This window comes from Cavia porcellus, unplaced genomic scaffold (assembly GCF_034190915.1).
Source record: "Cavia porcellus strain 051 isolate PalLab524CR breed Dunkin Hartley unplaced genomic scaffold, mCavPor4.1 scaffold_15, whole genome shotgun sequence".
NCBI classification, from domain to species: domain Eukaryota; kingdom Metazoa; phylum Chordata; class Mammalia; order Rodentia; family Caviidae; genus Cavia; species Cavia porcellus.
In genome coordinates this window covers 54993328-55009491 of record NW_026947498.1, presented here as the reverse complement: position 1 = coordinate 55009491, position 16164 = coordinate 54993328, and the positions used below count along the sequence as shown (strand labels likewise).

Genomic DNA, 16164 nt, shown 5'->3' with positions numbered 1-16164 from the left:
CCTTTTCTATCAACAAAAGCATAAACCACTGAACTTTTCAAAAATTATGTTAAGCCTCTGAGAAAAAGGTAGCAACTATCTCTGAAGAGAAAGGCAAGTGTGTGTGCTCTTCAGTCATGCTTACCTGTTCTATCATGTCCAGAATATGCAGTTCATCAAGGCTGTAGAACTTGTCTTCAGTTGCAGAATCTTCCTGAATATCACTTGCATCATCCTTCATAAATCTACCCACTGTGTGTGGATTTGTTTGTTCTTTCTTCAACTGCTCTTCCTTTTCTCTGATATAGGAACTACAGTGGTGACATGATTGATGTGATATTTTTTATACAGTGCTTTTAGCTTAAGTTATTGCTTTACAAAGTAGTACTGTATTAGTCTCATAAGATGCTCAGCATTAGAAGGGTCCTTGGTCAAAGAAACTGTCCACTGAAACTGTCCAAAGAAACTGTCCTTTGTTTTGAGCATTCAAAATGAATAGTAGCAAATTTCATACAGCACTTGATAGAGCTATTTAACTGTCTATCCCAGTGCGTTCAAGAATTGAGACCACAGAGCTCATTTTTCAAATTGAAACTATTAACATCAGTTACTTTGAGGAACAATATTTTGAGAAATACTGCCACTCATTTTCACCTCATTATTTACACACACACACACACACACACACACACACACACACACACTCCATATTCTTGCTGGGTAAGTTTAATTAGAATTAGTGTATTGGTCTAATATAAATTTAAATAGAATGTTGTACATAAAAATATAAAGTAGATTGTAAAATGAAGGCTTCTTCTGTAACAAGACTTAAAAAACTACAGTAACAACAGATTTCACTAGATGCCATTAAAAATACTGTATATAAAATGGCAATCAAACAATTTTTATACTTAGGTCTAAACTTTAAAAGCATGCTAACACCCTTTTAGTTGGCCTATAATATAACTAAATTTCTGATCTCACTGAATGGTGACAAAAATCAGTATTTTTATATATATAATATGATATAAATAACTTTTATTACTGGAAACTCTAGGATACACTTACTTTTCAGGACACTGACATCTAAAACACTGATAGCTAATGTCTGGGGAGTACTTCATAAAACACTATAAATAGCCACTATTGTTCAGATATTATAGAATGATCTAGCAATTTGTAAAGTTTAATGAAATCAACTCTTTGTAAATCACTGGTTCTCAGATTCAATTACTTTTCTAAATTACCTAAGGAGCCTTAACAAAAGTAAACATTTCGAGGCATCTTTCTACAAGTGAAAACGTATAGATGAATTTGTACTTTTGAAAAGTTATCCCAAGTTATTCTTAAAATTTTAAGTACAATAATAGCAAGTAGGATAATACATGAAAATGTTTGTATTTCAAGAGATATAAACTGAAGCATGAAAATATAAAATTACAAGTAAGTTTGGAGCTAAAAATACTTAGAGAACAAAATATCACAGAAATATAAAACAAATGTGCAATGCAGTAATAATCATTAAATTGGAATGATAAGCATATACACTATTGTCCTTAATTGTGCATGTATTTGAAAATTCTCACTTAAAGACAAAGCTTACTAGCTGATTTGATCATCTTCCAAATTTGGATGTATAATGTAAGAAAAATAATGAATGACATTGATTCAGTATTACTATTTTATGGCATGTAGAGATAGCCAAATGGGAGAAAAACTACTGCTCCAATGACTCAAACTTTTGTCAAGGAAAGTGAAAACACATTTGGATTGATTTACCATTTTATGTATTGTCTACCACAAGTGGTAGCCTTAAAGTTAACATAATATGTTCTTGCTGTCATTTTAAAGACAGCCTAATTTATGTTCTTAAAATTCTCTAAAGTTACTAACACTGAGTTACTAACTTCTGATGAGAACGATACCTTCATTAGATTGTGTGCTGTTTTCACTGTTTAAAATGCTGTCATTGGTTATATGGCTAGACAATACATCTCACAGTGATCTTTTGACATTAAAACATTTCTATTAAATATTCAACATTAACTTTCAAGAAATGAGATTTAAAAACTCTAACCTCTTCCATAAAGGAATTTCTAGGAAATAATAACAAACTATACTTTAAAGTTAAGTTTCTGTCTAGATTTGGCTAACATAATGTAGACTATAAAAGAACTTGACTTAGTCCTTAAAGGAAGCCTTGAGCATTAGATAACTTGAATATCTGCATAAGTTTAAAAAACCAGTAAAAGACTATTCTCTCAAAAGAAATAGTTTAACTTTTTGCAATGTTCTATAAAACTGTAGCAACTTATTGACAAAGAACTATTTTTCTTAGTGAGAATACTTCCCAAAAGACTATACTATAGGAAAGCATACATTAAAATACTAAAAAAACCATAACAATTAAATTAATACTTACACTTTTTCTTCTTTTGAGTCCTTACTCTGAAAAATAGCATCAAGAATTAATAATCTATGTTAACTATATTAACACAACATAGTGGTACATCTGTATTTATCTGTCAATGTTTACAAAACATTTTTATCACAATCAAATAAATATCTTTCATATTATATTATGTATTTACTTACTTACCTTTAATTATGAGCAGAAAACTGAAATAAGGATTCGATGAGGTATCTATATGGTGTGTGATGAAGTGCGGTTGTGGTGTTTCCATTCCTATTTATTATATTACCCTTTTAAAAATGGAATTTGTGAACTACAAATTAATTTTATAATCTACTTCTAAGTAATTGCACGTAACTTGAAAATCACTGATTTGAGATAATAAAGATGGATACTGAGTTAAGTTTTTACATACTGATAATATTTGGAACAGAGTATATATATCTCCCACTTATTCCTACACTAACTAGAAAAATGTTTAGAAACTCATATAAAGGAAAATTGGATTGAAACATTAAGAATTGTACATATTGGAAGGAGGTCTTCAAAATTCCTAAATTTTATGTTCATTAAAGTAAAACTACAGAAAGGTAGTATCAATGACAAAGCACATTAAATAACGTACTAATTTTTACCATTTCTTGGTTACAAGAAACTTCAGGGTTTATTCTACAGGGAAAAAAATCACTATAAATACAAACAATGTTTTTCTAGATTATTATGTTTCAGGTTACTGCCATGTTCAATGCTCAGGACCAATTTGATTTTATGATTTAGAATTACCAACTCTTACTCTGGTTCCAGTGTACTTAAATATCTGAGTTGAAAAGACATTTGAGTGTTTACAGTGAACATATTTTGTAGATAATGATTATTTCTCAAACTGTATTAGTTCTTCCCATGATAACTTCATGTCAGTCCATAGGAACCTCTCTGAAAAGCATCTCTGCAAGCTCTTCATTGTTGAGATGGCACCCAAATTGAAGGTCTGGATTTGTTTCCTTTTGTTTCTTTTCTTTTCCCTAACATTTCATCACAAGAACCTTTTATTCTTTTGCCCATTCTAACCCTGGGTGGAAGACAGAAGGATCTAATTAACCCCCATTTAGGCTACGTATAGTTTGGACATATTAGAAGCTAAATAAATACTAAATATCTTACTAAAGAAGGGAAACATGTAGATATATAGTCCCTATACATATGATTTAAAAGCTGTCTATACTTCTATTTTCTATATACATTTTACTTTTTTTCATATTCTTCCAGATTCTTGATAGGTATTTTTAAGGACTATTGTTAGGTAGATATGTTACAAAAAATAATTAATAGGGTACACAATGGAAAAAAATCTCAGAATGTTAAAGAAACAAAAAGCTCCTATTTTAATATTAGTACATATAGATTTTTCAGTGGTGTTTACACTGATTTTTTTATTTAAAGAAAGACTAAACAAAACAGTAAATGGGTAGATATAATACATACATTCAAAGAAAAAGAAACAGTAATAAATCAGTAGTTGATATTTACATATTGTCCTCTTACAAATAATTGTTCAAGATACAAAAGTGGAACATATAAGTGGGAATTCAACAGCGAGATTGCAAATAGTTCTATTCAACTATCCAGCAAAAACTTAGTAATATCGTTATCTATCCTATACACTTAAGCATATATGCAGATCCATATCTTCATTTATATTAAGATTAAACAACAGAAGCAGACTAAAATCATTCTGGACAAAGAATAATAGTACTGCCGGATTTCACATCATGACACTCTGGGATCAGCACTGGGTACTACAGTGTCTTTCTTCATTCAAAGTGTTTGTGCATTTCATCATGTGTTGTAAGATCAGTTCTTGTAAACTGTTCGTAGGTTCTATGCATGCATGAGTCTTAACATGTATTTGTATCCTTGATATTACAGGGGGAAATAAAACCAAGTAGGACAGAACAGAACATATTCCTATAGATACATAAAATGAAAAAGACATGTAAAACCGCTGTACAAGGAGTTATACCATGGTTTCTGTGTTATTTCTTGTTATCTTCAATAGAAGTGGCTATATCATCAGATATAGTATAATTGAATATATCAGTATATAACAGTATTGATAGAAGCACTACTTTGTAGATAGTGTTAAACTGCAAAAAACAGGTACAGTAAACAAACCAGAATGGGTATTGTAGTGAATCTTGTCATTTTTAATATAGTTGTCTATACTCTCAAACTTGATACTATCAATTATAACAGTTTTGAATAAAATCTATCAATAACAAACACCAATCAAACAAACCAGATTTAACTAAGATCAGTCATGATATAACAGTATAGGTTAAACAGGTCTCCAGATTAAGTTAATAGGAAATTAAAGATGATTGCTGTGCTATATTCTGACATTTTTAGGATGGCTGTCTGTGCCCTCAGATCTAGTGCTTGTAGACAAACTGGTACAGAATAAGTTCTATCTAAGCAGAGTGGTGCGGGTAATATGGGTTTTGATTCCTGATACACTATTAATAATTTATCTTCTGCTGTCTTTTTAAAGACTATTTCTCCCCTTTCACTCCCCCAGGGAATACTGTACATTTTTTGGTCTCACCAACACCCTCAGTTTTAAATTGGGGGGGGGGCAACCTGCTATTTACCTAAGTGGTTCCAAACCTTCTCCCTCCTGGACTTGATCTCTAGTTGTATTCCTTTACCTATTAAAGCCTGTCTTTCCCACCTATCCTCAATTACTAGTCTAGTTGCCCCTATCACTCTCTGGTTCCCTGTCACATACAGCATTGTTTTCTCATATTTGATTTTCTGTCCATAAACCCTTTTTCAGGTTAATTATATTTCCTATAAAGAGCATCTTGGTGGACCCTACCTCCTGATCTACTCTGCCTGTGATTCTCTTTTTTTAAAAAAATTTAGTGTATCAAGGCCATCTATATTAGAGATTATAGCCAATCTTGTCTGCCTCATTTCTGTTGTGCTCTTTTTCTGCCATTAGTTGTCTGTCTTCTTCATTTCACTTTCTGCTCCATTCATTGAGGCCTCTCTGCCACTGTTCCTGGAATCCTGGTACTTTTCTTTCTCTTTACAATGTCCTGCAGTATTCTCTGTAGAGTTGGATTGGAGGCCGTGAATTCCCCTAGTTCCTCCTTGTCTTAGAAGCATCTTGTTTCTCCACAAATTTCTAGAGATAGTTTTGCTTAATCTGGGCTGGAGGTTATTTTCTTTCAAGGCTTGGAATACTTCACTCCAGGCTCGTTTTGATTTGATAGTTTGTGTTGATAAGTCTGCTGTAATTCTCATAAGCTTTCCCTTGTAAGTAATTTGTTTCTTGTCTCTGGCAGCTTTTAATATTCTGTTTTTATATTGGATTTCTGTGATCTTATTATTTGCCTGGGTATAGATCTGTTTTGGTTGTAGGTGGCTGGAGTTCTGTATGCTTCATACATTTGAGTATCACTTCCTTTTCCTATGTTTGGGGTGTTTTCCTTACTTCTGTGAATAGCCTTTGTAGTTCCTTTGTTTGTACCCCTACTTGTTCATTCACATTCTTTTTTCTTAAGTTGTAGATCCTCTTGTCATCTTCTAGCCTTTGTATTGTTACTGCTTGTTTTCTTGTTATTTTTAAGAAATTTTTCCTTTCATGATTCCACAATGCAAACCTGTCCTCCAGTTTGGATAATCCACCCTTAAGTTTCTTCCAAGCAGTTTTGCCAGCTTTCAATGGAGTTTTAGTTTCCTGGTAATCTCTTTGAACCTGCTTCATGTACTCTATGTTTTCTTTATATTCTTCATCAAACAATTCTCCCCTTTTGTTGTGTTCCTCCATTCTTCCATTTGTGTCTTCTTGAGAGGTGCTTAGCATTTCTTTTATTAATCTATTTATATCATGCTTTACTTGGTTAAATATTTCACTTTTGAACTTGTCTATGAGGTCCTGAATATATCTTTTTATGTCCACTGGTGGCATGTCTGGTATTGCATGTTGCTGTCCTCAGTCTCCTCTGTATTTACCTTTCCTGGATCAATATTCTCAGGGTTGGGGGCTGGGAACTTTTTCTTGTTGCTTCCTCTTCTCATATTTTTTGTTTCGTCCATACATGTGTATATAGAAGGCCTCAGTTTCTTTCTTTGTTGGTTATGATTCTTCTTCTGAAGCACGCTAGTTAGATGGCCCTGCCCACTGCAGGGTGCTGTTGAGGTGCAAACAAGGGCAGGGTATGCTAGCCCCTCCCCCTCCAGGTTAGTCAACCTGTTGAAGCCTTCACTGCTTAGTATATGCCACCAGGTGTAGGAAATTGGTTTGGGATAACCTATTGGATCTCAGCCAGGGGTGTGACCCAGGCCAAGCACTCCCCACCAATCCCGTTCAGGAAGGGAGCAAACTGAAGTCACTGCTGCCCCTTGTTCTTGCCAGTTGCCTGGTCCCAAAATGTCCTCTGTTGGAGCCCCCTTCTTTGTGGGATGCTTTTATTCTCATCATTCACTGCAGGTTGACGCAGGGTCCCTGCCAGCTCAGCCCTCCATTCAGCTCGCCAACCCCCAATCTCAGTGTGACTGCACATCCAGTGAGTTGAAGCAGCATTATTTTGGATGGCTCCATAGGGCGCTGCAGCAAGGGCATCACTGAGCCTTTCACTGTTCCCAACAGTAGCACTGGGACTGTATGTTTGATTGGTTCTTCCCATCTTAGTTTCTTTCTGGATCGAGAATATTCATCTCCTCTGTTTGGGACTCCCCAGGCTGTGTTATTTTGAAATCTAAGTTGACTATCTCAGGGAGCCTCTGTAGCCTGCTGTTATCTATCCTCCATCTTTACTGGAACTCGTTTACACTTATTTTTAGCTGTGCCGTTATCTGTTTAATTTCAATTTGATAGTTCCATTTAATTAAAGTTGAGAATTTAGACATAACTGTATTTTAATCTTTTGAACGCAAGGAAGAGATGCTTTATATCCTTGAACTTTCCTTTCTAATTGAAAGTCATGAATTTACTTGTCAAATTGTAGTATTCAGACCTGGAACTTACTAGTATTTTGCAAAAATATAAAAGTCACTAATTTTGATGAACTATATTATGTTTTTATCTGATAATAACTGTTTAAAAGAAAAATTCCCATGTCTTTAAATATAAAATGTAATTTTCAAATAAGTTTTGACTGAAATAAGGTATAATAAATGATTAGGAAAAAATGATGACAGATTTTTATCAGATTAGACAATAAGTTATTTTGATCTCACTAAGTATTTTGCAAATTCGATTTTATTGTTTCATTAATGCTTAACATTTGTACACTCTTCCAAATGACTAATAATGTGGTCGTATCAAATTATAGGTGGGAAAACTACAATCAATTAGTTTATAATAAGAGATCTTAATTTTATATAATCTTGATTTACTTATAACATTTAAATATGTTTGACTAAAAATTTAACATTTTTTCTATACAAAGTTTGCATAGTGTAACGATTAGCCATAGGCTTGATTAAAAAAATAGTTTGTCGCTTATATTTCTTAAAGCAGCTAAGAGACTTTTTGATAAGGTTATGCTCTCAATAATGATTTGTTCATTTTGCAGCTGGCAAATACTAAGAAATAACTGATGAAAGAAGCATTTTTTGTCCATTTTTGAGTACATTAGTATATTGCTGGAAGACTTTCAGAAATGAAAAAAATCAAGATTTATTAAGGTATTAAAAAATGTTTCTCAATATGGAAATCTGACAAAAAATCTGTTATTAAAACAATGAGCAGGCATTTAAAAAATTACAATAGTATAGAAAAATTAATGAAATTTCTAAGTGACTAATTCAGTATACATATTTATATATTCAAATGTATAAATTAGGAATTAGAGACCTGCATATTTAAACCACTCTAGATGGCTTGCAGTACTCATGAGGCTAAGGCAGGAGGATTGTGGCAATATTGAAACCAGTTCAAAATCCGCATAGTAAGACCATGTCTCAAAAAGACAAAAAAAAAAAAAATCTATATACCACAGTCATATATTCATTTAAGCTATTCAATCTTTTTTACTTTGTGTCTTTCTGGAGAAATTTAAATTCTAACAATGAGTACATAATTAAACTCAAATGTTATAATCAGATATTCTTCTATTATAATATTTATATGTACTCTTACCTTTTTAGTCTTCATTTTTTTCTTTTTCTTCGGCTTACTTTTTGCCTAATAGATAAGAAAGAAATCATATGTTAATATACAATTCAAGCTATATAATGAGTGGTTTGTAAAGTGTTTTTCCTAAAGACTAATATCTTTTGTCTTCTGGAACTATAGGTCATATATCTTTCTAGATTTTATGAAAAAATTAATTTTTATTTTTTATCTTAGTTTTCTGCCTTTGAAAAATCAGACATATAAAGAACCAGCAATACTATCAATAAGTAGGCTAAGGAAAAATGTTGAAGAGTATTTACTTACACACATGCACATGAGTAACAAAAGGAGGTGGGAAGTTTTGAAAGAACAACATTTTCATGTCCACCATGAAAGATTAAGCTCAAGAAGAAATGAGGGCCTTTATAGTAACTGTTGCCACTTACGGGTAACAAATGTGGAGATTTCATCCTAAATGATTTAATTCTACCTCTATGCAAGTGGCACTGAAATTTCCCAGTTTTCTCTTTTCCTCTCCTCTATTCCTTACTATACTTTCTTTCTACTACCCTCCCACATCTACTTCTATTAGGATGAAGAAATAGTCTCAGAAACTCAGCATAATGCCTGGTTCATAGTAAGTGTTCAATGCATGTTGGTGAGAGAAATGGTTACAGAAGGAAAGACTATGGAAGAAAATAGTAAAGAAAGAAATATTCTAATTCGAGTTCTGGGGAAAGCCCATAATAAGGATTATATAAAATCATCTGAGATGCTTTAATGCAACAACTAAAGGCCCAGAGTAAGTTTTTAAAATTCAACTATTAATGAAAGCTTATACTTCTTGGAGATCTTTAATAGATTCTGTTGAAGATTCACTGGGTATAGAGGCTCCATCTTTATTCATTTCTGCTAACTGTATTTCAGAGTTTGATTTCACATTTATATTGTATTCCATAAGTGGTGGACTTAGGTCTTCTTCCTCATTCTGTAACTCTTCTAGTTCAATACCTAAACATTAAAGACAAAATACTGAAAATCTGGATGCAAGAAATTTCAAGACTATTATCATAATTATAAATGTTTGCATATATATATATATATATATATATATATATATATATATATAATTTTACTGTTTCCAATTTGTAGATGAAAACACGGTAGCCATTTATCAATGGCCAAATAACAGGTAAATAGAGTATTCTGGAACTAATCAACATGAACCAAAACACTATGTTGTTATTAGATACTCTAGAATTTATATAGATTCTAAATACTAGGCTTTTGAGTCTTGACATTAATTATGTAATGAGCTATATTTTAGCACATAAATATAAAAAAAATCAGGAAAAGCCAAATTAACTTTCTTTCTTTTTTGCTTAAGAAAATCACCAGCTCTCAATTACATGACTTCTTGGACACTATATTCTTTGATAATGCCCCAGAGACTCAGTTTCAAAATTTCATCATGAGTGGTCCAACATTTAACTACAAACAAACTCATGGTGCTGTTTCCTTAACAATAATTTTAATTGTGGATTGTAAATTACCTTTAAAAAAGCACATTGGTGGAAATTAAATATCCCTATTTGGTGGTATACACCAGGAGTCCCAGCTACTAGGAAGGCTAAAGCATGAGACCCTCTCAAGCTCAAGAGTCTAAGGCTAGCCTGGGCATCATAGTGAGACCCTATCTCAATCAATCAGCAAATCCATCATTGGAAATTTAAAAAAAACAGCAACTCATATCTAGCAAAAATGTATAGCTATAAACAACATATTGCTAGACATATAAAGCTTTCCATGCTAAATAGGACATATGAACAGGTAAAGAAAGCAGGTAGGCATTTTTACCTGCTAAAGTGGCCTTTTAGTAAAACGTTAGATCATCATCCATAGGTAAACCTGGGTCATGTATGTACTAAATACTATGTTATTCTATTAATATCTTAAGTAGACTCTAGACAGTAGACACTCTAGCACTCAGACAGCATCTAAATAGTATGATGTTTTAAAGTTTTGACACTGACCCTATTAACTGTAACTATTATTATCTGGGGATATAAATTTGAAATATAAAGAAAGGGAAGAGCTAAATGACCAAGGCAAAGTAAGTTTATATAGATTCATACCAGTAGTAATTTGACCAAGCTTTTAACAAAAAGGTTAAAATTTATTATACAGTTTATCTGACCAAGTGTAAATCTCAATCAATATCCCTTAGGAATCCCAAGTTACAAAATGACTTAAGTATTTTGTTATTAAATGTACTTACGTTGACTGCCTGTTATTGACTGTAGAGCAATTCCTATGGTATACAAAGAAAAAGTTTAGATGTACAATTACAAATTCAACCAATAAATGTCTGATATGGTTTAAGAAAAGCCATATTTTTACCCAGCACCAATATATTTTATATTTAACTATAAACATAACAAATTTAACTCATCTGTTATAACATAAATATTACAAGTTGTTGTAGCTTGTATCTAGACATCCCACCAAAGCCTCATGAAGTAATGAAGGATGCTTCTCAGAGACGGCTGAATTTAGAGTGCATGGTACTGGAAGCAAGGGTGCACGATTACTAATCAGTCCACTAATTGATCTGGCACTCAACATAAGCTGTGTAGCCTAGAAAGACAATAAACGGGCAAAAAGAAGCTACCATTGTGGTTTGGGGCTTGTTAACTGCTTTACTGCCTTCTCCCTGTCACGAACTGTTACTCCTCGGTGATGTCCCTTTGCCATGCCACCTTACACTTGGAACTAAGAAATGAAACCTCTACAAACTGTGAGCCAAGATAAACCTTTCTTCCTTGAACAATGGGCTTTGAGTTATTTCAGCAATGAGAAAAATAACTAACACACAAGCCCCCATAGTAAAAGAAAACAGACAAAAGTTTAATAGCTCAAGACAGGCATGGTGACTTATGCCTACAACTCTAGCACTGGCTAAGGCATGAGAACATCTGGAAAATTTAGTGAGAATGTGTTTAAAAATAAATAAATAAATAAATAAACACACAGAGTACCTGTATTTCATGGTTTTAGGCATCCCTACTTTTGGAGAAGTGATACAACTTTTACATTTAAAAATCTTTTAACAATTATTCTACAAAAATACAAATGTCTCAGTAGGATAAAAGAAATTCTCTTGAATGCATTTTGTCTATGAATTTCTCCTACTTTAGCATAACTGATGATAAAATTTTTAGTTCTTTGCATCATAATGTATTTTTGTTTGTATATCTTTGTTCTTGTTTTTTTATGAAGCATCTTTATTCATCTTCTTCACCTAGCTGAACTCTACATTTCATTAAGAAATGTGCTTTCATTAAATGTACAGTATTTTCCTTAAATACTATATTTTCGAGAAAGCTTTTTCAGATTTCCTTAAGTTAGGATTTCCAAAGTATTCTAGAAACATCTCTAGCACTATTACTTATACTTACCTTCTTGATAATCTAACCTCCCCCAATAAAGGAATTCACTGAATTCTCTGCCAATTACATTGTGCATGGCACAGGTACAGGACCAGACAATAATGGCTTACTGGCTGAAGTACAGAATTATTTCATACCTTGTTGATAGCAGGATAGCATTCTTTGGATGATTTCTGGTACTGGTATGCCTAGGTAGATGGATAGCTGATGGTAATCAAGGGAAATATTCTCAATGGGATTCTCCTTCACTTTGTCAATATCTTCTTGCTTCATCCCAAGACGCAGAAGAATATCTGAAACTTTTTTCCAAATTGAATTGAATTGTAACTCTGTGAGACCATTCATCAAAATCTCACTAAGGAGGATATCCCTGTATTTGCACAGTCTCAGAATGTCTGCAGACTTAGAGAGGTCAGAAGATGGTGGTTCCATATTCCAGCCTTTTTTGGGTGCAGGGAATACATTCAAATGTTTTATGAGAGCTAATAGGAGGCATAAGTCAAACTGTTTGGACTGTGGTAATTCCTTGTTTGGGGGATAAAGCAGATGCCATGATCCACCCAAAGGGTGATCGGTCCAAAGGTGGTTGTAGTAGGATTCCAGTACATTCTTGTGGATGAGTAGTTCTTTTTTCAAAAGAGGGGGTGGCATAGCCTCATCAAATATTTGCCGGACAATATCAGTACCAGAAATAATAATTATATGAAGCAGATGATAGAAATAATTATAATCAAGTTTGAAGATAGGCATTTCATCTGAAAATGAATTTTGAGAAGTCAAGATATTCCACATTAATGCTCTTTTTCTATGTGGTTTTACATTCTAAGATTCTGTAGGACAGGAATTATTCCAAAACAATGAAGTATAGGATAGTGCTTTGCCACACCTACTCCTCAATAAGCATGCTGTTTTCTGCCTGTCTGCTAAGATATCTAAACCAAAACAGTATATTCCTAAGCAAAAGTACCACAGAGACTATTTTCCATCAGAATCCTTTCAACCACCCAAGGTTCTGTTCAAGTAGATGAGCTTGGCAACCCAAATGACATCAAAGTCTAAGCCAAAATTTCAAGAATGGTAACTGCCAATGTTTTATTATAGTTTACTTTAAACAACTGCATTTTATCTTAATCAGTATTATCCAACAGATTTTTCTGTGACAAAGTTGTTTTATATTTGCATTGTCCATTACTCACTGAATACTGGAAATGTTGCTTGTCTGACTGATGAGCTGTATGTTAAATTTTACTTCATTTAAATTAATTTCAATTTGAATGGTCACATATATTTAGTGGCTACCATATGTCAAAACAATGTAAAATGATCTAATGCCTTGCCACTCAAAGTGCGGTCTTTAGACCAACAGGATCAGCATCCCCTTTGGAACTGTTAGGAATATCAGGTCCCACTCCAGACTTACTGAATTTGCACCTACATGCTAACAAAATAGACAGATGATTCAATACACATTCAGAGTTTGAGAAGCACTGATTTAATACAATCCCTTACTGCTTCAGATGAATTTAATGATTAAGTAGGTATTTAATCAATGAAATGGAATAAGGCACGATATTAAACTATTTGATATTCTCCTCAACACCAAAGTACTTCCAGAAGAGGAAAGTGGACTGAGGAGAAATAGATACTAATAAGAATTTTTATATGGTGGTATCTGGTATTTGTATGGGTATCAAAATACATTTATAGCATGCAATTTTTACTATTTTACCCTTTATTATCTTGTGTTTAGAGATTTTTTGATTGATATTTTTGCTTAGTATACTGGCTATAACATTGTGGAGGTGAACAAAACTAAAAACCAAATGATTCAATGGGCTCTCTCTAGTTTACCAAATATAGAGCTGGCATAAGGGATAGCCATTCTCCCTAGCAAGGAATGCCACCAAACTATTCTTCCATAAGAACAAGGTCTGTAATGTCTCCAAGTGTAGGATACAGCATTTCCTAGCACTTCTAAGTAGTTGGCACATAAGTTTAGACCACTTGGTTTCAAACTTCAAATGTTCATTTTTGGCATATTAGGGTACTCAATGCTTGCTCTATTGAAAAGGAATGCAACAAGGGCAGCGAGACTGAAGGAAACCTCTGACGGGGCATACCTTACTATGTAGTCACACCCATGCAGCAGACCTAAAGTACCTCCACATAGTTTGCAAAAGGAATATGAGATCCACACACTTGTCTGCAAGATCAAGCCTATGCCAAAGTGTTGCTTAGTGGTGTAAGTTTTAAGTTCAGTGCATGACAAACAGTAGGTGATAAAAGGATTGTTAACAGCCTGGCACTTTACAAGCAAAGTAAAACACGTTAACATAATTGTCAACAGGACTCATACAAAAATAAAATAATACCTTTTGTATTAAATTTTAAACTGATCTTCGGTCTTATATCAGTATCAGCTGTTTTCAGAGACATCAACTTCTTATAACTGCAAGTGGGAAAAAAGTTAAGAGTGAACTAATGCCAAAAATAAGTAAAGATTTGTAGTACAAACATGGCTAACTCAATATTTTTTTCCTAGTGGGAATAATTCAAGACCAAAGAAGAAAAATGAAAGAACAAATATAAAAATACCAACAATGACAACCCCATATTGTTATTTTTCCTGCAATAAAGATTTAAGGATTACTACTATGTTTCATATAGAAAGAATCACATGACAAGCTTAGTTAAAAGGCTGCGTGGTAGCAGAACAGAAGCAACAACAAAAATAATGATTTGTATTATTTAAAAAAATACAAAAAGTAGCAAACCCGGAACTCTTTTCCCCTCTTTTGCCTCACAAATTTTTGGCCATAATTATTCTAAGAAGACACAATTTAATACGGAATGATTTTTAAAAACAAAGAAACTGATATAATAGCAATAAAAACAATTAGAAAACAGAGAGGAAATAAATAGCAAATTTTACTAAGTAGACTATAACTAGGTAAACCTTACCATTAAATGGATGAAAAAAATGCTTTGTGGCTTGGCTTTGAAATCACCTCTCATACAGAAGACAAAAGAAAATAAAAACATAACTACACTAGGATGGAAGCTTAATGAGGACAGGAATTTTGGTGTTGGCTGTAGTTATTTGTTATTATTAACTGATCTTATCTCCATCACCACTATAACACTGCCAATCTCCACCAGCATCGGGCATAACAAATTTTAACAATATAATTTTAACAATTGGCTAAGACAGTAAGTAAAAGAAATTTTCCTAGAGTGCTGATAAAAAGTATACATTGGTAAAGCAACTGTAGAAAACTGGCAAAACCTAGTAAAACTGAAAATAAGTTGATTAACAATTTCAATTCTAGGTATAAATGCTGAAAAATGTCTCCTTTTAGTACTATCGTTAAAGACTACTGTTAGAAATAAACTAAAAAGCAGATTAAAAAAACAAGGCAGTAGATTTAAATCTAACCACGTAAATAATAGAAAAGTTATATGGAATAAAATCCTCCATTTAAAGGCAAAGATTATCAAGTTAGATATAAGAAAAAGCAAGATATATGCTATCTACAAAAACTACTCTTTAAATACACTAAGTCGAAGTATGCAAAAGAGTAAACAGTTTAAATGATAACCAGAAATATGTTGATTTTAAAAATGTAAACTGCAGGGGCTGGGGATTTAGCTCAGCAGCATAAGTGCCTGCCTTGCAAGCAGGCGGTCGTGAGTTCGATCACTAGTACCAATAAAAAGAAAAAAAAAATGTAAACTGCAGTGACTATATTAGTATCAGAGAGAATCTGAAAGTATGAAGAAATACAAATGACCAAAAAGTATACGAAAGAATGTTCAACATCTCTAATCATTAGAGAAATACAAATTTAAACAATGCTGAATTCTGTTCTACTCCAGAAACAATGGCTATCATCAAGAAATCAAATATTAACAAATACTGGCAAGGTTGTGGAAAAAAAAATGAATCCGCTATATTGTTGGTGGGGACATAACTAGTATGACAACTATGGAAATCAGTATGGAGATTTATAAAAATACTACAAATTCTATTTGACCCAGCAATTCCCATCACAGTATCTTCCCATGAGTATTAAAGACATATTACAGTAATACATATATGTCCATGTTTATAGCCACACAATTCACTAAAAGGTAAATCTTAAAAGCAGCTTATATGCCTAGCAACAGACAAATGGATAAAGAAAATGTTCTATTTATAT

General features: G+C 32.9%; 1 protein-coding gene across 5 annotated transcripts in view; it reads right to left on the bottom strand.

The window, feature by feature from the left end:
- The window catches only part of Dzip3 (DAZ interacting zinc finger protein 3), an 85974-nt gene that overhangs the window by 25709 nt on the left and 44101 nt on the right, over positions 1 to 16164 (bottom strand). For 4 of the 5 annotated variants that reach the window (XR_010039415.1, XM_063224912.1, XM_063224913.1 and 1 more), the window contains 7 exons: positions 14338 to 14414; positions 12103 to 12720; positions 10795 to 10827; positions 9358 to 9527; positions 8541 to 8585; positions 2402 to 2427; positions 125 to 290 (listed from right to left, as the gene is read on the bottom strand). Coding sequence is in view for 4 of the 5 variants with exons in the window: in XM_063224912.1 (XP_063080982.1) it covers positions 125 to 290; positions 2402 to 2427; positions 8541 to 8585; positions 9358 to 9527; positions 10795 to 10827; positions 12103 to 12720; positions 14338 to 14414 (1135 nt within the window). In the remaining variant the exon portion in view is untranslated. The remainder of the gene's footprint in view (positions 1 to 124; positions 291 to 2401; positions 2428 to 8540; positions 8586 to 9357; positions 9528 to 10794; positions 10828 to 12102; positions 12721 to 14337; positions 14415 to 16164) is intronic. The other variant, XM_063224914.1, reaches the window with a different exon arrangement.